At 45.3% G+C, this 23040-nt stretch overlaps 1 protein-coding gene across 3 annotated transcripts in view; it reads right to left on the reverse strand.

Annotated features, from left to right (window-relative positions):
• The window catches only part of tcf7 (transcription factor 7), an 86628-nt gene that overhangs the window by 7846 nt on the left and 55742 nt on the right, over positions 1-23040 (reverse strand). For 2 of the 3 annotated variants that reach the window (XM_080748400.1, XM_080748398.1), the window contains exons 5-11: positions 16141-16228; positions 9581-9670; positions 7392-7520; positions 6160-6322; positions 4761-4868; positions 3022-3069; positions 714-762 (exon numbers count right to left, since the gene is read on the reverse strand). In XM_080748400.1, coding sequence (XP_080604526.1) covers positions 714-762; positions 3022-3069; positions 4761-4868; positions 6160-6322; positions 7392-7520; positions 9581-9670; positions 16141-16228 — 675 coding nt within the window. Of the gene's footprint in view, positions 1-525; positions 562-713; positions 763-3021; positions 3070-4760; positions 4869-6159; positions 6323-7391; positions 7521-9580; positions 9671-16140; positions 16229-23040 lie in introns of those variants that run through there. The other variant, XM_080748399.1, reaches the window with a different exon arrangement.

Here is a 23040-nt window from a genome sequence, read left to right on the forward strand (position 1 = left end):
GAAATCTCCATGATACGATTATAGTGAGTGTTTTTATAAACGATAATATCGCTTATCGTCCCATCCCTAGTCACTTGCTGCGGACTGCTCCGCAACTCTCTTCCAGCTAAAAGAACCGATCTACAAACTAATGCGTACGAGCAATGCGACATTTTGTCAGCTTAAAGATCTCTCCTCAGCAGCAAGCGACACCATCGTGCGGCGGAGTAGAAATCAGGCATTAGTCGCAGAGGACATTAGCAGTAAAAAAAACATCGACCTTCATGACGACCAGAACGACAGCCACACAGAGAACACAGAGCCGTTTTAAAACACCCACTCATCCGGGAAATAGGCTGGCATAGACAGAGAGAGAGACACACACACACACACACACACACACACACACACACACACAGAGGACAGCCATGCTTTCACTCAGTTAGTATACGCTTTAAGAAGGGTTTCACTTTTCAGGGGCAAGGCCGCAGAAATCTGAACTCAATACCAAAACCTTTAATAAAACTGGTGATGACACATAGGGCTGCCCCTCAGATTGGAGTCAAAAGTACAGTAAAACCCCTGGGTGAGGAAGGAGAAACGGCTGTGAACTCCACCACAACAAGAGCTTGGAAGCTGGAATTCAAAGCTGCATTGTTGTTGTTGTTTGTCTCTGTAAATATTAAGCCATTACTTTAGATAGGTTTCAAAGTGTTCGGTAGGTGAATTGTTACCTGTGTTGGAGTCCTGTTGCTTCTCTCTTTTTCTTCTTTTCTTCTTACCCTGAAAGAACACACATACACAGTCAACCTCAGACAGTTGACTTGAACACTGACAGACACAACCAAGCTTCTTTTTACACACTAGTAGCATGATAAGTCGCTTGGCTTTTTCGGCGAGCGACTCTGTGTTGTGACTCGTGCCAGGGACGGAGTATGTTAAGTCAATACACATTGTACTAGCCAAGGCCTGTGACGATGAGCTGTCAGGCTGTTTAACTGCTAACCTGAACAAGTATTGAACTTTGTGCTTTGTGTCTGATTGGCTCCTTGGGATGTCTCTGTTAATACCTGCATATTAATATGGGAATGTTCAGGGTGAGACCATGTCAGTCTGACATGAAACGTGTTTTGTGTGACTGTCTCTGGGAGTAAGAGCCTCCTTAGGGCGAGATTGTGATGGGAGACTGTACGAGGTAAACATCAGTGTCAGAGCTGTTAGTGTGAAGCCACTGATGCTGAAGTGGAGCCTCATGAAGGATGTGGGTTCAGATATCTAACGCCTACGCTACAATGTCTATTTTTCTGCCTAGCCGACAGTATTGTCTGTGTGGTTACGAGTTCTCTTCTCTTGCAACTGCAGCTCTCAAAAGCATTGTGTCTGCGGACGTAGGTGTGTGTGAGTGTGTATGTGTGAGTGTGTGTGTGTGTGTGAGTGTGAGTGTGTGCCTAAAACTCGTAGGAGAAACCCTCCACAGTTGCGTGGGCGATTATGTGGAACTTCGCTTCCTGTTTTGCTAGCGGGTCACGTGGAAATTTTGTTTTTTTCTACCATCTGTTCATGATTCAAGAAGGTTTGCAGAATTTCAGCAGAACTAACATTATTTTAAATATCAGATAATTTAGATATTGATTAGATACAGATGTAGCCATTATGAAGGCCCCACGTTGAATCTGGTAGCGCTACTAGTGTTCAAAAAAGTTAAATAAATTCGATGCTGTTCTGTTTACACTACAGCTGTTAGTACAGTGTAGCAGTAACTAAAATAATAATACTATTTAAGAACTGGCATCACTGGCCAAGTTATTCAAAGGTAAGCTACATTTAGGATGGGAGATTGTGTACATGGCTTGTGCAGCAATCATAAACCTCCCTTTTGTTATGGGATGTTATGTTAGCTCTAATGAGATGGGGGAAGACCTCCATTCGTCGTTGACAACGACGATATATATATCATATGCCATCGTTATGTAGCCTACGCATGTAAATGAAACAAGATCAACGTCCGTAGTTCACATTTTCTTTTTGGTCTACGTTGAACAGAGAACGAACCACAGAGCAAAGCCACAGTAGCTAACAGCATTCCATGCACGATTTTCATAGCTGCCGTAACTTCTACACTCTTTCTGCACAATGCACAGTTCAGCCCAGCCAGATATATGGCCACCCAGTCCACAAGAGAGGGGAAAGGACAGTATAGCCTTACTAACTGCTTCCCCACACCCAAGGTATCTGGTTTAAATGCAAAGCAAAAGCACCCTCTGTAGCTACCAGTGCACCGTTCAATATTTTTTTTGTCTCAGACTAAGCATGTCCTTGTCAGCGTGCTGCATTCGTGTACAACTAGAGAAATGTAAAGCATTTCTGAACAAGAGCCCAGTCTCAAACAGCAATCACCATAAGTATACTGTTAGTGTTTAAGGGGAAAGAGAAAAGCCCTCATTTAAAAAACCCTGTTCAAAGAGGAGGAAAGCCAAGCCATGCTATCTTGCCGATCGTTAATGAAGCCATGAGTCTAAAGAGTGTTTCATCAAGGTCTTTCAGGAGGACGTCACAGTCCAACACCCGAGGGCTCTTAACTCCCCACACCTACACAAGCTATTAAGAATTAAGAATGCCATGTTTAACTGATAGGGTCAGAATTCCCGCTGCTAATCGAAAACCCCATTGGCAACCACTCTTGTCTGTGCGTAATGGTTTTTTAACCCAATAAAACCAGGCAAAGCATCTGTGTCACTTTAGAGTTTTTGCGTTAGCTATTCAAAGAATAGCAGACAGACAAGCTATCTGCTACTTTTTGAACATTTTGATTTAGAAGAAGGCATTTGTAGAAATGGCCTCGGGTCTTAATGGGTTAAAAAAAGAAGAAAAAAAAACTGACGTGTTTGCTTTACAGGTCAAACGTAGCACCCCTAGGCGCATGCAGCTATGTAGAGGGGCCTCTGTAGCCTGACAGGCACCCTTTGACCCGCACCCCACCCACCCACCCCCTCCCCGTGCAAAAGTATGGAGGCATAAAGCAGCCGTAAGACGTGTCCCTACCCAATCAGCTTTACCGTTTCCCCCTGCGACCCCGTTACGGCCCACCGTCTGTAAGAGTGCAACAGCAAACTGACACGTCAGAGGCACACACACACACACACCACACAAGTCACAGCAGTTTTCTTTTTACAACAGCTAGCTATAGCTTTATCCTCGTTCAAAAAAACACCCTAAAGGAGTGCCAGTGGCAAAACACAAACAGGACCTCGTACGTTTTCTAGCTTGCCACCAGAAAGCACCATCCCCACCCTGTGCTGTGTTCTATAAATATATATATATTGTCGTTGTCGGGTGGAAACCTTGTATCTCCAAGTTTCAAATTTGTCCGTTCTTTCGCAAAGTAAAGCCCTGCTTCATCATACAAGGCCATCGCACAAAAGTAGTGAAAACAGCCGATCTACAAGCACATAACGCCGCGGTGCGAGGCGTTGTGTGCTGTTTTCACTAGTTTAAATCATTTTTAAAATGATAAATTCAAAACGAACGTTAAGGACAACAACGATATATATATATTTCTCCTGGATTAATGATGATTTGTATTGTATTGCACATCCTGATTATGAATTGAACACATAGGACCACAATGGGAACAAGCTCAGGTCTTTTTGTGTTATCCTTTTAGCATTGCTTGTGTAATTGCACTTGCTTGTACTGTTTGCAATTTGTTAATTAAGGGTGCCTGTTAATAAAGTATTCAATCAATCAAGCTAGCCAACATAATTTGTGAATTCAGAGAGACCCTTGCCTACCAAACAGGCTCACGTTCATAATTGGGAAACCCTCAAGTTTAATTGCTAGACGATGATCATCGCTGCGGATGGAAGTGACATTTGCTGTAGGTAGTAGGTACCATTGTCCATTGTCCCCGCTTTCTCTATTTCCATTTATTCCTACTTCTGGCTCTAAGTGCTGTTAATCCTGCCCTGTTTCGCCCGTCATGCCTGACTTACCAACCTGTCATTACGTCCCCCTTCCCCGCTAAGAGGACCACAATGAGAAACAAGCCTTTGGGCTTTTATTGTGCATTTTATCCTCGAACAATTGTGTGTAAAAAGGCCCGCATGAATGCAAATCGTGCATGCAACTTTTTGTTACTGTCAAATAAAAAAAACGTAACCCCCCCCCCGCCCCCACTCCAACCGGGAGCAGACCCTCAGCCTATGAGAACACCGGCCAAGTTGGCACGCTATGAATCGACAGCGTATAAACCCATTTAGGCCTCCAATTATTTAATGCTTTAACTATTGAAAAATAGCAGGTCTACAAGCTCGGCATTTGAGTTTGTAGATCTGCATTTTTGAAAAATCGTGATTTCTTTTTTGTAAGTCTCTGAATATATCTTTTTAAAGGCGAACATTTGTAACTCAAATATTTGCTTCTGGGTCGTCCCTGGAACAACACATTTTGAGATAGGGGGGTCCGCGGCCAAATACATGTAATTTTGGGGGGTCCTTGACATGAAAAAGTTTGAGAACCACCGATTCAGAAGAAGGATTTAGATAGACATTTATAGAATCGGGTCAAAAAATATTCAAAGACTTGCAAACTATAATAACGTTCACGATTTTTCAAAAATAGCAGATGTACAAGCTCGCAGCGCGGCACTCGGTGCCGCGCTGTGAGCTTGTATATCTGCTATTTTTCAATAGCTAAAGCATCAAATAGTTCTAGGCCTAAATGGCATAGTAGCGTGACATGTTTTTTCGACTGTTAGAGGAACAGGAAGGGGCGGGGCTTACGTAGTTGTCCCGGGCCGACCAACTGGGGTAGAGCTGCATGTGGAGCTGTCTCTCCTTCCTGGCCAGCTCGTAGTACTTGGCCTGCTCCTCCCTGGTCAACGCGTGCCACTGGGTGGGCGGACACACACACACACACACACACACACACACACACACACACACACACACACACACACACACACACACACACACACACACACACACAGTTAGTTATTCGTTATTCACAGAGGCACAGGTGCGCTGGTACAGGGGCTGCACCGCGACTCAGCGTGTCACGTATGCCTTGATGTGTTACAAATGTTTGTATATATGTTTTGAATACATGACTGCTGTGTCGTAAGACAAATTTCAGTGTGAACTGACAATAAAGTACTATATCATATCACATTTGTACATTTGGGACGTTTCTCAAAATGGGTCCTTGTTGTTGAGGGGGGTTCCGGGGGGACCCTCAAGCAAAAAAAGAAGGGGACAGTTTTAAAGCGATGGTTTAACCCCCCCAAAATGAGTTTTTGCGACCGTAGGGAGCAGTTAGTATCAAAACCTGCGCCTCATGTCACGCTCCATATATGGCCATTCATTTATTAGGGAATTAATTTGACTTGATTTGGAGAGAATTCAAACGCTTACCATTTACCATTTGATGTGTTGTGGATGCCGGCAGCCTTGTGGAGGCACCAGTGTGTGTTTGGAAGATGTGACCATATCTATGTTTTCCAGGTGTTGTCGGCACCAGTGGTAGACTATGTACTTTATGCACAGTACAGATTTACAGCTTTCTTTACTTTATCAGAGACAAATGGCACCATCTGTCCCACATATTGGAGACAAATGGCACTGTCTGTCCTACATAGACAAGAATTCATTTTCAAGTGTGACTTGCATCACGGCAACCACACTTGCAAATTAATTCTGTCCTTGTCCCTTTCATGCCCATATATGGAGATCCCTGATGTCATCAATATTAAGCCCATATCTGGGAATGCCCATATATGGATGGACATATTGTGTCAGTCTCATGAAACACCTGTGTGGTAAATGTTGCCCCAACGCAAGTCACACTTACAAATGAATTTTGTCCTTGTCCCTTTTATGCCCATATATGGAGATCGCACCTTAAGGCGAGGTCGCTTGTCGCCATTAGGGCGTCTTACTCGTATTCTATCGATTACTTGTAGGCTCTTTGTGTCTCCATAGGGAACCACTGCTGGTCATCAAGATTATTGGCTTACGAATGCAACAAAAACCAAAACATATCCATGAATTCAAGTCTCTATGGGATGAGTAATCATAGAAAAAGTATTTTTTTTACAGTATTTCTTTACAGTATCATAATCATACGCAAGTGTATGTGTGTGTGTGAGCGTGAGCGTGTGCGCGTGTGTGTGCGTGTCCTCACCCTCCGTCCCAGGATCTGGTTGATGGCGGCGCTCTCCTTCAGCGTGCACTCGGCGATGACCTTTGCCCTCATCTCCTTCATGTACAGCATGAAGGCGTTGAGCGGCTTCTTAATCACAGGCTTCTTGGGCTCCTTCTCTCGCTTCACCTCCACCTGGGGCTTACTGAGAGAGAGAGAGAGAGGGAGAGGGAGAGGGAGAGGGAGAGAAAGGGAGAGGGAGGGAGAGAGGGAGAGGGAGAGGGAGGGAGAGAGAGAGAGAGGGAGAGGGAGGGAGAGAGAGAGAGAGAGAGGGAGAGAGAGGGAGAGAGAGGGTAAGTAAGTACATTGTATTTGTACAGCACTTTTCGCAGAGATAACTCATAAAGTGCTTGACATACAACAGAAAAGCAGAAACAAAAAAAAAAACAGTCAATTGAAGAAACAGAACAAAAACACATAGATGTACAATGCATCTTTGAAACAAAACAGCAGATACATTTCACACCTGGAGGAGAAGCTAAATAACTTTCCCCAAAAGCAGAAACAATATTTTTAGCTGGTTCTTAATTTTTTTTTTAGACAGACTCTGCGGCTCTCAGGGAAGAAGGATGGAGGGAGGGAGAGAAAGAAGGTGGCAGAGACAGGGAGGTAGAGAGAAGGAGAGAGGGAGTGATGGGACAATGGGTGAGGGAAGAAAGAGAGAGGGAGTGCAGTGGAGGACAGAGGAGATGGAAAAAAAGAGATGGAAAATGCAAAGAATAATAATAATAAACCTTTTGTTTGAACCACTATTCTGGGGGGAACGTTTGCTTAAAATAGCAGATCTACAAAGTCACAAAGTGTCGCAAACACGCTGTGATCATCTATGTTTGGCAAAGATATTCCCCATGGGAACGAGGTCAACATGAAAAAAAGAAACAAGAAATATTACACTTTTAAAGAAAAATTAAATGAAAGGATATGTTTTTGCTTGCTATTTGTTTTGTCCATGAATTGAATACCAAGGACTTCCGACGTAAAAAAGACTGTAAAAGGAGTTATTTGGGATGCTCCTTTTAGGCAGGGTGTTTAACTGTACTTGTACTGTACTACCTGTTTTTATTGTATTGACTATACTTGTACTGTTCTCCATTTTTTGTCTTATAAAATACTCAATCATATGTTGTCGACAGGTCAACACAAACCCAACAAAACAGGCAAAACTAGACGAAGACCAAACACTAATGACAAAGTGGAGGACCAAAGACGCTTACATGTACATGTTTCTGTCGTACTGGTCGTGATGGTGCTCCTGGTGTTTGCCTGAAGGGGGCACTATGGCAGGGTGGGGGATCCCTGTGGGGTGCATGCCTGACGGGCCCAGCATCAGAGAGTGAGAGAACCTGGAGGGAGGGAGAGAATACTTCATCACAAAGGATCTTGTTATCTTTCTTTAGCTGCAAGGACAAAAGGACAAAAAAAAGCGCCGAAGCATGTCTCTGGCCTTTAGCCTACATTGCGCAGTGAGCCTGTAAGCATTGCTACCCCGCTAGTGTGTGTGTGTGTGTGTGTGTGTGTGTGGGGGGGGGGGGGCACAAGTCATGACACACGCACACAATCTCAATTTAAAAGCATGTGCCTCACTCAGAAGCTGTATTTCTCAAACTTTTACATTTCAAGGTCTACCCTTAACTCTGACAGTGTACAAATGGAACCAAATCCATTTGGTTCCATTTGTACACTGTCAGAGTTACAGACTTGTATGGGCCAATTTAGACCCCCATAAAGGAACCCACAAAGTCCCTGGAATCCACTTTGAGAACCAATGCTCTATCCAACACTAGAGGGCACCCTTGCCACACAGAGGGAGCCGGTGGATGATGCTGCTGACTGAACATGCTTTCATCCCAGTGAGGCTTGGCACTGTGACTTAGTGTCTTTGATGAGGTCTGTTCAGTTATGTGATGGATGTCTGTTATCTGGGCGCAGTGGGATGAATAAGAAATCATCAACCGCTTGGACCAGTGTTTTGAAGGGAAAAAAGGGCACTCACAGCGGTAATGAGACTAGCCATTCTGATTAGTCTAAGGAAGCAGACGACCATTTTTCCTCGGCGACGCGCCGCTTACTGAAATCAACTCCACGTTGCAGTCAGTCCTGCCTGCCTCTCTCTCTCTCTCTCTCTCTCTCTCTTGATGCGTCCGTCTCTCTGACAGGGGTGTGATAGATGTTTGATGACTTTTAAACCAGATCCATACCCCCCCCTGTTAGGATTTCATAGCTGATGGTCGGGCCCATGTCACCACCACGGGTTATCCAGTTTCACAAACAGTGGGACCCGGGTGCCACAACAGAGAGCCTGACTGATTGAGGAAGGAGGCAGCGCCGGCGGCCTGTCGGCCCCGCAGCCGTTCTTCAGCATCTGTCTCCTCCTTTCAGCCACCAGCGTGCAGAGCAGCTCAAAGAGGCACTTACCGCTCTGCACGTCTAGGTGTGCGGTATTAAACCCATTAGGATCAGTAGTTTTAAAACTTTTTGGGAGATCCCCAGAAGAGACAATTTGTGTTATTATTCTGAATGTGTTCAAACACTTTCAAGATTCTTCAAAAAGCATGTCACAATGTGACGTGATGTTAGTCTTGTGAATGGCTAACGTTAAAATGTAATGGGTTAACTGCAAATTGCCACTGTCGGGCAGAAAAACTCCACAACTCACCTTTTTAAGTTTTTTGTCAATGAATGCCCTACTTGGACGTTCCAATGTATCACGCAAGCTTGTAGAACTGCTATTTTCACTATTTTGGAGATTGTTATTTTTTATTTACTTTGTGGGTTTTATAAATACGAACCAATAAAAAGCATCAACAAGAGCATTGTGAACTATATTGGATCCATTGGTTCTTTTTTACATTTCTTGAAAAATAATGTGTTTGCATTATCTCCACCATAGGGTCTCCTAAGCTACAACAGATGTAATAACAACTTTAGCTCACAAACACAAGCAAGGACATATCAATGCATTCAAAAGCTCAGCACACGCACACACACACACATTGCACACTCAATACTGCTGCTCCAGTATGAGACACGACGCTGGCATGGCCTGGCATGGCCTGGCACCACAAGGAGCGGGCATAGGAGCTGTGGAGAGGCCATGAGAAGGACCTGAATGCAGGTTGGAGTGGTGGGCACTGTATGGCGAAGGCTTTTTGCAGGTTGAAGCAGCTCAGCTCTTGGCTTATTTCGTGGCGCGCTCTTTTTTACTTTGAAGTCTGGTTTACAACACACAGTATGTATATGTAATAAGTAATGCATGAACATGAGCAGAAAACAGCAGCAACGGATTACGTGTGTGTTGTAAACCCAACATTCCAAGTGAAGCATATTATATCCCAGCTTGGCTCTGGTTTAGCCTGGCTTGCTTGGGCCCGGCTGGGTGCGGCATGGTGCACATTAACAGTACCTGGAGTAAGAGGAGGTGCTGGGGAGGTTGGAGTTGTAAGGTGGCCTGAACCCACAGGAGGACAGGGCAGGGTAGACTGGCTGGCTCTGCCTGCCACAGCACAGCAGAGGGGAGAAGATGGCCCAGCGCACGTCAATAACAACTCCAACACATTCCATTGAGTTACAAAAACAAGATGGGATCTAACATCGCTAACAGCTTCCCCCCCGAGGGAATTTCTGACGTCATACTTATGATCTCAGTCGTGCCCAAATGTGGAGTAATACGGATCGCCCCTTAGGAGCCACCAAGTAAAAAAAAAAAACAACAACATTTTGTTAGCCTCAGAGGAAGCCAATTGAAACCAAATCAATTGGAAATAGTATTCTGCTTCGCATTGTCCATTGAGGGACTAAAGATGACTATGACACATGGCTTTGTCATAGTCTACACAATGCAGTTATGTACACAATGCAGTTCAGGCTCTGGTGATTGTTTTTCATTCTTGATGGAATTAAGCCTTACATCACCGTCAGCGTGAGTCTGTATATAAACCAGTAAGACTCCCTAATCGGGAGATAAGCGACCGTTGGTCGCTTATCTCCACAATCTGTCGGTAGATAATGCCGGTCTTATATAAGGGTCATTTGTGTACGGTGTGATGTCATACTGATGTCAGCAGTGTGATGTCATACTGATGTCAGCAGCTATGTCTCTATATATGGAGTTATATGTTGTTCGTGTCCAAATATGGGGCTTGTGAGGTCAGACTTAGTGAGATTCGTCGGTTATCTCCATATATGGAGGGATGTAGAGTAAAAAACATGGTTGCTATGGTAAACAGTTGGTTGCTAAGGTAAAAAAAAAACATGGTTGCTATGGTAAACAGTTGGTTGCTAGGGTAAAAAAATGGTTGCTATGGTAAACAGTTGGTTGCTAGGGAAAAAAAACATGTTTGCTATGGTAAACAGTTGGTTGCTAGGGTAAACAGTTGGTTGCTAGGATAAAACCATGGTTGCTAAGGTGGTTGCTAACGTACACTAACAGACCAGCAACAACAGACTGTTGCCACAGCAACGTACACAAAGGTTTGTGTACACATGTGGTGTGATGTCATACTGATGCGGAGATATGAGCAGGGCAAAGGTGTGACGTGTGACGTGTGACCGACCGACGGACGGCCGGTGGAGGTTTTGATACTAAACTGCGACCTACGGTCGCAATTAAACCGGATGCTGTCTCGGACAAAACCGCTGAAGTCAAAACAGCCATAATAGTAGCGTCCGGGTGGTGCAGAGGTCAAACATTCGGCAAACACCGCAGAGACCAACCAGCGGTCAGGCCCGGCCCGGCCCGGCCCGGGCACGCCAACTTTCATGTCCTTGTCACCGCACTACAGTCCTGCATGTCCTCGCGCTGGTTGGCGAGGCGCCTGTTGTTCAGCCTGTTCCACGGGAGGGGAACTGGGGGAGATGGTGTGAACCTTCGTTCTGGATCCACTCCTCCTGTGAAACTCCTTGCTGTCCGCTGAAAACAAGTGGCTGGTGACTTCATGTGCGTACGAGGAAGCACGTTGTTTTCTAAACCCTCCTCAGGCCAACAGAAGGCGGTTCGGTTAGCAGCGACAGGGACCACAGTAGTACACTTCGTGAATTATAACTAAATTGAGAGAAAAGTAGTAGTTGTTTTTGATTGGATAATGTGAGCTATCTGGTTGAACTCTTCAAGCTAGTCTCTATTAAAACAGACAACAAACCCTCACACCTATCGAAGCCACAGTTTCTTGTGTCTTTGTATATATATACTGTCCATACTGATACAGCTGATACATGTACACTAGTAGTGTGCCTCCCCCGTAACCAGAGCCCTAGACCTAAGCTCTGTATGTGACACACAGCATACTGCTAGTATCAGGGCCTGCTGGGGCCAAAACCATGGGAGGGACAGGTAACGCATGAACGCACACGCACACGCACACACACACACACACACACACAGAGAGAGAGAGAGAGAGAGAGCTGTGGCATATAGTTGGGGGTAGGGTGTGTAAACAGGAGCCTTTGATATGTAGAATACATCTTTCCACCTCCTCGTAGCCAATCCACCCAAGTCCCTGTAGCGTTCTCCATCTCTCTGTCTCTGTGTGTCCCTGTGTGTCTCACATCCCCATGTCCCCCTTACATCTCTCCACTAATACACAACTTGGCGCTGAGAGGAATCAGCGGGCCACTTCCCATAGAGGGTCATTCACATGCTAATCCCATCTGACTGACCAATGGCCCTGCCCTATTATGTTGACACTGACAATGTGACACATACACACGTCGTGCATGATAGTAACGCTAGGTTTAATTTTTTAATTTGTTTTCAATAGAGATAAAGGGATACTTACTTCAAGATGGGTCCTGACCCACTGTTTGGGAAACACATCGAATGCAGTGTTTCTCAAACACTACTAGTTGTAAATATACAGTATACTGTATATATATATATATATATATATATATATATATATATGGCTATGAACAATTTATCCCACGTTCATAAAATCTGCTAAATCTGGAAACTATCACACGCGTTTGAAAAATCTTTTATATGACATGATATTTTCAATACGACCAATCGCCAATATACATCAGCCATCCGCCAGTAAAAAAGAAAAAGAAAAACAGTTGCCAGATAGCTTGCTGCATCATTTTGTGACATGGCCCGAGGGACTTTTGAATATGAATGCCAAACAAAATAAAATGTAACAAAAAAAAGTGTGAAGAATGTTTTGGCTGGTGAGGTGGGTACTCAGATGATAGATTATTGAAGTACATTGGTAAAGAAAGCTCCATCTAATGCAGCAGTTCTTAAAGTGAGTTCTAGGAACCTTGGGGGAGGCTCTTTAACTCTGAGAGTTATGGGGGTCCTTGAACCACTGTCCTAAAATGTGCCTGTTGTTCCTCACCAGCTGACCTGAAGTGGACTTGACCACATGGGGGTTTAGGAAGGAATCACGTCCAGTTGGCAGCACTGCGTTAGGTCGGTGGGAGGCGTTAACGGAGGACATCGTAAGCCAGGGACAAGCCGACCGCCAGCATGTGTGACAACTCCCGAGACAAAAGAGCCATTGTTCCTCGTGATTCACAACAGAAACGGCCCTCAAACAGCAACACAATAGTGCTTGGAACTTCTTTTCACTTCAATAAATTTCCCATTCTTTCATACTATATGAAAAAAAATTCAATCTGTGAAAAATTGTTGCATTTGATATCACAAGAATGTCGGTGTCGGTTAGGCACTGCTGTGCGTAACCCGGGCCATGGCGACCGCGCTTCTCTTCAGTATAAAACCACCACCAAACCCCATGGGGTTCGAGGAACACAATGCTACACGCCAGTGACTTGTTCTTAAAGGCTCATTTATATACTGTCATTTATATATCGCTGTCGCTCGCCGGAAGATAACTACCCATTATACTTTAACGCGCACATGCTTCTACAGTACGCCCAATCAACTGGGGGGATGTCCGAGTGATCTTATTGTTTCATTGTCTAAAAACGACGAGAACATGTGGCTTGACATTTTCGCGGTTCATTGTCCGTCCGCCTCCTCGAGCCTGAGAGCAAGGGGAGTCCGGATGGGCATGTAATCTGCGATTAGCAGTTAATAACCACTGAACTAAATAAATGGATAAATCCATTGTGAGAAAGACAAGCGCCTGGAAGTGAGACAAGAGAATAAATAAGAAGGACCAGAAGAAAGAAAAGAGACTTCCTGAAACATATCGAAATGTGGACGCAGAGACGCGAGTGAGAACACATCTTTGCAAATCGTCGTTGTTGGGTGGAAACCGTGTATGTCCAAAACCGTTCGTTTTTATCATTAAAAAAAAAGAATTAAACTAGTGAAAACAGCCGATCTACGAGAACACAACGCCTCGCGGTGCGAGGCGTTGTGTGCTTGTAGATCTGCTGTTTTCACAACTTTTGTGCGACGGCCTTGTCTGATGAAGCAGGGCTTTACTTCGCGAAAAAACCTACAAATTTGAAACTTGGTTTCTGCCCGACAGTGACGAAATACAAATACAACTTTTTTTGCATGTACTGTACATAGACACAATAGATAGAAGGTACTCGGTACACACGGCGGTCTTGAGCAGCCACTCCAAATGCCTCCGCTCCATACTGGATGTATAAGCCTTTAATGACAACTGGAACAGGATTTGTTCATTCAGTGAGCTCGGCCAGCCCGAGATAGATTTGTAAATAAATGGATTAGAACAGCAGCTGATACATGGCATCGGCAGAGCGTGGTTTGTTTACGTTCAATACCAGTTCATAATCACCAAGGCTGACATTATGATGAGGCCCCACAAGCAACTCACCAACAAACTGCAGATACAAAATGATAGAATTTAAATAAAAGAGACAGCGGTAAGCTGCTGTAGAAGGCTCAGTTTCACAACATGCGGTATTGTAATGTCGCTCCAATCCCACAAGGAATTGCTCGGAAAATGAAATCCTAAATACGATGGCCACCACTCGGAAAATGAAATCCTAAATACGATGGCCACCACTCTATGTTATTTTATTATTATTTTTGATAAGGAGAGTCTCATTGGGGCGGCAGGGGCTCAGGGGTAGAGTTGCCGTCTTAGAACACGGAGGGTTCCCGAAGGGTTCCCAGTTCGATCCCGGGCTCCCCCAGAGTTAGTGTCGAAGGGTCCTTGAACAAGACTCTGAACCTCTAGTTGCTCCCGGTGAGCAGGTTGGTGCCATCGGTGTATGAATGTGTGAATGGTTGAATGTAATGCACAATCTCTGTAAAGCGCCTTGGATGAAGGCGCTATATAAATGCACCATTTACCATTTATTATTCCTCTAGCTGGTTTTCAAACTGTTCAAACAAAGGACAGATTCAAATCTCAATGCACACCTAGTACAACGTCTCTGTCGGATGGAAACCTCTTACGTCCAAAACTGTTACTTTTCAGGATTCAAATTCAGAAGTATCAAAAGTAGCAGATCTACAAGCTCAAAAGCTGGAGCTTGTGGATCTTCTACTTTTGATGCTTTTGTGCAACCCTGTAGTGCAGTGTTTCTCAAACTTTCAAATTTGAAATGAACCCTAACGGGTTCATTTGGTTCCATTTGTACACTGTCAGAGTTACAGACTTATATGGATCAATCTAGACCCCCCTAAAGGAACCCATAGAGTCCCCAGAATCAGGGAACCACTGCTGTAGTGTGATCAAGTAGGACATGGATTAACGAAAAACACAAAAAGCTTGAATATGGTGATAAACGGTTTCTGTCTGACAACAGCGATATTCATATCCATGCAAGCCAGCCTCTGTAACAGTACAGGTGTCATCACTCTGATCACTCTGTAATGATTATTTTTATTTCCTAATGTGGGATAAAAAGTTCTGATCAACATGTTATGTTGCAATGTGATGCAAGCCTGTATATCTGGAGAAACGTTGAAAATAAATAAATCCATAATGAACAAAAAGAAAAAGCCTACAATGACAAAATAGGGACGTCAGGTTCAAAGTGGTTCAAATACCGGTACATATATTTTTAGGGTATAGAATTTGCCTCTGTTTTGGGAAATGAGTGCATAAAGTATTTATATCGTCGTTGTCGGGTGAAAACCTTGTATGTCCAAAACTAGTGAAAACAGCCGATCTACAAGCACACGTGTGCTTGTAGATCTGCTGTTTTCACTAGTCTTGTGCGACAGTCTTTTTATGATGAAGCAGGGCTTTACTTTATGAAGAAACATATTATACATTTGAAACTTGGAAATACGAGGTTTCTGCCCGACAGTGACGAATATATATAAGAATTCTGAATTTTTTATATAGTTGTACTGTATGTGTATACTGCAATAATAATGTGTGGCTGCAAAGTCCCAATAGTTATGTTTTGTTTGTACATTATGTGTGTGATGTGTTTCTTTTATTTTCCCCCTCACATTGGCCTGCCTGGCCGTACACATTCCTCTGACTGTGACCGGAGGCGATACGACACAAAAACGCCAACAATAACAAAATAACAAAACCTCAAAGACTTGTGGGACGAGGCGGTTGCCATGTCAACACAGGACCTTGGGTTCGCCCGCCCGACCCCCTGCTGACGCATGGGAGGCAGTGACAAATGGATGTGTGTGTGTGTGCGTGTGTGTGTGCGTGTGTGTGTGTGTGCGTGCGTGCGTGCGTGCGTGTGTGTGTGCGTGCGTGCGTGCGTGCGTGTGTGTGTGTGTGTGTGTGTGTGTGTGCGTGCGTGGGTGTGTCACAGGTATTCCTGTACGACTATAAATTGTGTACAGTTAACAGCCACAGGTTAGGAGAGGTCAGGTGCGGGGTCAAGGGTCAGAAGTAGGCCAGAGGTCAAGCATGTGTAGGAGAGGGCTAACGCTGGGGTTAAAAGGGTCGGGGAATAAATTTAAGTCGTTTATGGCTCATAATGAGTGCACAAACGAGTGCTTGTGCGAATGTGTGTGTGTGTGTGTGTGTGTGTGTGTGTGTGTGTGTGTGTGTGTGTGTGTGTGTGTGTGTGTGTGTGTGTGTGTGTGTGTGTGTTACCCACCAGCCCATGGAGGGTGTGATCTGGCCAACACCACCTGGGGGAAGGGAGTAGAATCCTGAGAGGTCCTGGGATTGGGCCCTGTGAACGCCTGTAGGACACACACACACACACACACACACACACACACACACACACACACACACACACACACACACACACACACACACACACACACACACACACACACACACACACACACACACACATGCATGCACGTGTTAATACAGTATGGACTATGGACAAATCCACTGTCTTTTAAACACACATACCGGTACACACACATACAGTATATTCCCACAGATAAAAATGCTTTGTAATGATCACTCATTTCTCTTTCTTTAATGCACACGTCTCTGTCTCCTCTCTATGCGGTGACATTGCACCGTGACATTGGCTAGACGGGGTCAGTGGCCCCTGGGCGAGGGGCCACCGCGGCTCCATTAACCAGTCTGGGAACCTAGTATTACACACCTGGACACTCCTACCAGCACACACCCCTCTGTGTGACTCACACTCCCCATGTCACTCAGGGACAGGGGAGTGGTTCTCAAAGTGGGGTCTGGAGACCCCCAGGGGGTCCCCGGCTAAATTATTGATAGTTAGGAACAGGTCTGTGACTCCGAGAGTGCACAAAATGGAACCTATTAGACCCCTTATCAGTTGTCCCTCAAACCCCGCCTCCAGTCGCTGTCATTAGAACGGAGGGAGCGCTCCCATTGATCACGGCATCACAGCCTACTGGCTCGCGCAGCTGCAGCCCCTCAAGCCTAATTAATGCCCCGTCGTCGCGGGAAGGTGTTGCGCACATATAGAACAGTCGAGAATAGCAGACCTCCAAGCTCACAGCGTCCGCTTCCATAACACGTTGTGACTGGGAGCATGTATGTCAGCTGTTGTAGGCGTGCAAATACCGAAAGTACGATGAAATATGTGTCTCGCTAGGGACCAGCCTCATCAGCCTACACAGAGGAGGACGTTGAATGAACTGAAACCAGTGCTACCCCAAAACAACAGGTTTGGGGCATCTATTCGGAAGTCGATTACATGAAACCGGCACCTGCGCGTGCATTGCAGCCTCAATGTTTGTAAAAACAAAGAATCGGTCTGATACGCTGACTCTCTGAGTTATGGGGGTCCATGGCTTAAATAATGCATACTAAACTGGCCCTGGGGGGTCCTTGAAATGAAAAGGTTTGAGAACCATATATTGACACAGAAAACAGTTGTTTTGTGTGGTCCGTCGGAACAGTTGACTGGTGGTGGTCTTCCACCACAACACAGCTCCACTACCTGTTTTCATGTCAGCACCGCCGAGCCAAAAGGTTCCCACATTTAAATAGATACTGTTAGAGCTCTGAGGTTAGAGGCTCATTTACCGTACTGGAACACACACACTTCTTTCTAACCTAACCCCTGACTAGACACACACACGCACGGACACGCGCACACACACACACTACAAAGAGAGCCACACACAGTCACACACCCAGGCGTACATATACACGACACACCGAAAATATTTAATTGCTCTTTTATCTCCACTCCTCCGTTACCCCGGCTCCAGCGAAGCCAATCGTTAGCAAACAAGACCCCCCCCCCTCCAGCCGGCTCGGGGAGACAAAAGCCACATAAAGCGATTCGCACGGCTCTCTCTCTCTGTCTCCGTCGGCAGAGCAAACAGCCGGGGCCCTCTCTCTCTCTGTCTCTGTCTCTCTCTCTCTCTCTCTCTCTGTCTCTCTCTCTCTCTCTGTCTCTCTCTCTCTCTCTCTCTGTCTCTCTCTCTATCTGTCTCTGTCTCTCTCTCGCTACGCACCCTTCAAAGGAAGTCATTTGTCAACGGGCAGCACCTAGCACTTAGCGCAGGCCCACCGCTGCCTAACCTGTGTTTGCAGCGGTGGAATGCCGTGGATGACTGTAATTTGGCCGCTTGCTCAGGGAGGGTGGGTGGGTTGGGTCGGGGGAAGGGGGTTGCTGTTGCTTCAGGACCGCCATAAATCTGAACGACAGGAATGCGACTGAGTCAGTCTACCTGACTCGCCAGGTTGCTCCCTCCCTCTCTCTCTCTCTCTCTCTCTCTCTCTCGCCGACCACTCCCTTCCCTTCTGAACCCCCCCCCCCCCCCCCCCAATTTCTCCTTCTCCCTAATTTACCTTGTTTCTTTTTCATTGTCCTCCTACCTCCCCATCCATCCAGCCCAGTGACTCTCAACCCTTTAAATTTCAAGGACCCCCCCAAGTTTGACATGCATTTTTAGGCCATGGACCCCATGTGACACAATTCCTTCTTTTAAATCTCTGAAACCCCAATCTGCACTGCACGATCCTCAGTGTCACTTTAACTAAAGCCGTTTCATTTGTACTGTATGTTACATCTCAAGAGTTACAGACCCAATAGAGTCCAATTGGTTCATATAGCTATCATCATCATTTAGCTGGAAACCCCCTCAAGGACCCCCAGGGGGTCTGAGAACCAGTGATCTAGCTGAGGTCTCCTGCTATCTCTTTAATTGTATACCAGTAGTACATGTAAAATGTATACGTTCATGTACCTACACTACTCCCTGCTTTAATCACTCTCTCTCTCTCTCTCTCTCTCTCTCTCTCTCTCTCTCTCTCTCTCTCTCTCCCTCTCTCCTTTCAGAAACCCCCCTGCAGTCAGGGTCTGTGTCTCATGGTTACATCATAGAGGTGAGCCCCCACCCCTGGTGAGGGGGAGGCTTCCAACTCCAGGCTTCTTTAACGAGGCTCCACGTTAAGTCCCCCACCAGACAACCCAGTGAATGTTCACACTCCATGAAAAAAGACGATCGTCTTTTCTTTCACCCGGAAAACCTGCGAATAATCCATGCTTTAGTTATGGTCCGTAGAAACACACAAAAAATTACAATCTTGTGGGTTTTGCCAATTAGTTGGGGGCCCACTTTCAATATCCCCACAGCCCACCAGCAGGGGCGTCACAAGGGGTAGGAAAGTGGGACTGAGTTACTAGGGCCCAAGGTGGAGGGGCCCTAACAACTTTAGCTATTGAAAAATTGCAGATATACAAGCTCGCAGCGCGGCACCGAGTGCCGCGCTGCGAGCTTGTAGATCTGCTATTTTTGAAAAGTCGTGAAAATGTGTGCAAATATTTTAATATGTATTTTTTTAAGCGAACTTTTGTAACTCAAATTTTGCTTCCGGGGGGGGGGGGGGGGGGGTCCCTAGAACTAAATATTTTGAGATGGGGGTCCGTGGCCAAATTCATATAATTTTGGGGGTCCTTCATGAAAAAGTTTGAGCATCACTGACATGGAAACATGGGTTTCTTCTTGCACACATTTTCACAATTCTTTAAAAATAGCAGATCTACAAGCTTGCAGCGCGGCACTCGGTGCCGCGCTGTGAGCTTGTATATCTGCTATTTTTCAATAGTTAACATTCACGGGGGCCCCACGGTGAATCCTTGTACCCAGGGCCCAGAATTTGGTGCGACGCCCCTGCCCACCAGTATGCCCATGTACAGTACATGGGCTGAGAATCACTGCTCTATAAGTAACTCTCCAGTTCCAACAGAGATAAAATAAAGAAATACATAAGATGCATTCCAGTTACTGAGAGAACATTAGTCATTGTGTTGAGTGATTTGTGGAGTGTGCTTTCATCAGCGGCGGCTCATTTCACTGATTTATCTGCAGTTCAATTAGTCACCTGACCTTCCTGGTAACAGGCTACTTTTGGGAAGATTACTGACTGCGCTAAACGGGGGCAGTTTTCAGTGGAATGTCCCTCTTTTGTTTTTGAGTGAAGCTGTCTAATAGCCGCTATCTATATCTCACTGTCTCCTTGTCTGCGTCTCCAGGAGACCCTTCAAAGACCAAATAAGCGCCAAATAAGAGCTGCTCTCCAGGGCTGCTGGCGGTATCAATATGTCTGTGTGCTTTATAATATCCCAGCGCTGCGGGATGATTCCTCGCAGTGGCTGTATATAACAACCGCTGAAAGTGAAAGTGATGCACAACTCGCTGCTCTAATGACTGGGCAAGTGACTTCTGTTCTGTACTGTACAAAACCGCGAGCTCCAAAGAGCTATAGACGCGCTGTAAAGCATATTATAATACCAGTAAGACTCCCTAATCGGGAGATAAGCGACCATCAGGTCGCATACACAAACTTTAGAAGGCACTCATAGCCAATCAGGAGGGAATATGGGAAATGGGACAGATCCATGTTGATGACATGACTTTAGAGATACTGTGTACCGCTTTGCGTGACTTTAGGGCAAAATCTGTGGGAGCAGTGTCCAAAAATGTGTTTTGCAAAAATCTGACTCATGGTGGCGCTAGAAGAGGGCCATGTGAGAAATCAGGGCTGGAGGTAGTGATTTGCCATCCAAGGAGTGTGTGTGCAAAGTTTGGCATGGATAGAGGAAACGGTGTCGGAGATATGAGTAGGGCAAAAATGTGACGTGACGGACAGACTGACAGACTGCCGGTGGAGGTTTTGATAGTAACTGCGACCTAACGGTCGCAATAAAAACTACAGTCGGAATGCGACAGGAGAGACAACATCGCTTATGTATGGTAACGTCTGGACAATCAGAACAGGGCTCTATTTGAGTTCCCCACTCGCTTCCTTTTCAGCTTACATCAATTAGACTTAACGCACCATAATCGTCCTCAAGTTATGAGAGATGTTTTTGGCCGAGAATGAAACATTCTGTTGCACTCTGCACTTGTTAAGTCCAAAAATAACTTACTAAAAGTTAAGAGGAAACCTTTAAAAAGAAAAACACCAGAAACCAATTACAGACTCGTAAAAAATGCCTCCCCCCTCACCAAAAGCAGTGTTCCAGTAAGAAGTGTAAACAGAACACGGTAGGCTACATGGGATTGCAGTAAAAGCCCATCCTAGTTTCTACAGTGATGTCTCGTGTCTCATTTCTCCCTTTTCACTTTTATGGTGTTTACAGTATGAGAGCAAAACAGTCATAGCTGGGAATCAGGCATTCAGATCAATATGAGAGAGCTAGAAGGAACCCCCGATATCTCTGTACATCTTTGTGGTGTCATGGTTGACGTGATGACTCAATAGATCAACACTGACTGACTGACTGACCGACCAATGACCTGATCGAGTACCAGACTGACAGGGTTTTTTACCCATTTACACTGAGGGAAAGATTTGCCAGTACATTTGTAGCTGTAGTGTTTTAGCTGGCAATCTTGTTTTTGTTTGCCCTATTTTGAAATTGGGTATTTTTTCTTTCGTTGTGTGAACTGAATGAAAAGAATTTCCAACAGGTGCTCAGGTGGCGTCTATGGTTTAGTCCCCAGGACTTTCTTGTGTTATCCTTTTAACCAAAATGTGTGACTGTACCTCGTGATGTTTACATAAAGTATTCAATCAATCAAAAAATAAAAAACTGCACATATTCCTACGGGCTGGGGCGGGGCATGTCAGCAGAGGGAGAGGTGCTATTCTGATGTATTACCTGCTTATTGTAAGTCGCTTTGGATTAAAAGCTTCTGCTAAATGCCTAAGTTGTAAATTGTCCTCCCGGTGGGGGCTCCTCACTGGCAGGTGAGCCAATAGGGAACGACAGCAGTGGCAACACAGAAACGTGTGGGGAGGAATTCATTGGCTACTCAAAATGTATAGGAAAAGAAAGGGGGGTAAAAGTCTAAATGGGTGTAAAGGTGGTTGCACACTGCTGCGTTTTTCGGGCCGAATATCGGAGTGAATTTCGGAGCACGCAAATAAAAAAAATCAACCTCAAGTTATGTCAGTCACGTTTGCACACTGTCGCCCGTTTCGCGCAACACTCGGTCCCTTGCTCTCTCTATCTCTCTCTCTCTCCTTGCCCTGAAAAACGCATTTCGCAACGAAAAACGCAGCAGTGTGCAACCACCTTAAGAAGTTTTACGCCTTTTCTGTGCCTGCACGTTGTTTCGGTTACAACAATGAACAGAACGACGTGATGGAATCAGCCTGCTCTTAGGTGTGATAGTTGTGACTCGTGACAGATTTCTTTACCCACTGTAGCGTGACTACTATAAACAGCAGGTGACGCGATATAATAACACTACAGCTATTTAAACACACTGTTTCAGTGCCCAAAGGGCACGTCTGCTGGGATGGGGGGGGGGGGGGGTGGGGGGGGGGGGGTTGTGGAGTCAGGTGTGCCATGTGAGGTGAGGTGAGTGGGAGGGACTGAGGGTGAGGTAAAGTGGTTGCTAAGGTAAACAGTACAGGTAATAAGACAGTGCCGGGGTTCTCAAAGCAAGGTACAAAGAGTACTCTCAGGGGTCCTTGAGAGGGCTCCTGGTGGGAGGTCCCCAGCAAATAATCAGGACGCAACTTGACAATGTCTTCTCCCAAAGGAAATGCAGGTCCACAGCCAAATACATATGAATTTAGGAGGCCTTGACATGGAAATAGTTGAGAATCGCTCTTCTAACTAAAACCATTATATCAAATAATAATGTGGGGCTGAAGTGCTGAGTCAGGGCTGTAGTACGACTTCAAATGAATCTATATCGCAATATTTCAATATTTTTGCCTCGCTTACGACTAATATAGAAGAAGAAAGAAAATTATTTATCGTTGTTGTCTGGTGGAAACCTTGTTTGTCCAAAATCGTTTTTTATTGAAGATAAATAAAATGTACACACACATATCGTCACTGTCGGGCAGAAACCTCGTATCTCCAAGTTTCAAGTTTGTACGTTTTTTCACCAAGTAAAGCCTGCTTCATCATACAAGGCTGTCGCACAAAAGTAGTAAAAACAGCCGGTGCGAGGCGTTGTGTGCTTGTAGATCTGCTGTAGATCTGCTTGTAGATCTGCTAAACGAACGGTCTTGGACATAAAAGGTTTCCACCCGATAACGACGATATACTCTCTTCTCGATTATTTGATTAACC

This window comes from Nannobrachium achirus, assembly GCF_963921795.1.
Source record: "Nannobrachium achirus genome assembly, chromosome: 19".
In the NCBI taxonomy this organism is placed as follows: Eukaryota; Metazoa; Chordata; class Actinopteri; order Myctophiformes; family Myctophidae; genus Nannobrachium; species Nannobrachium achirus.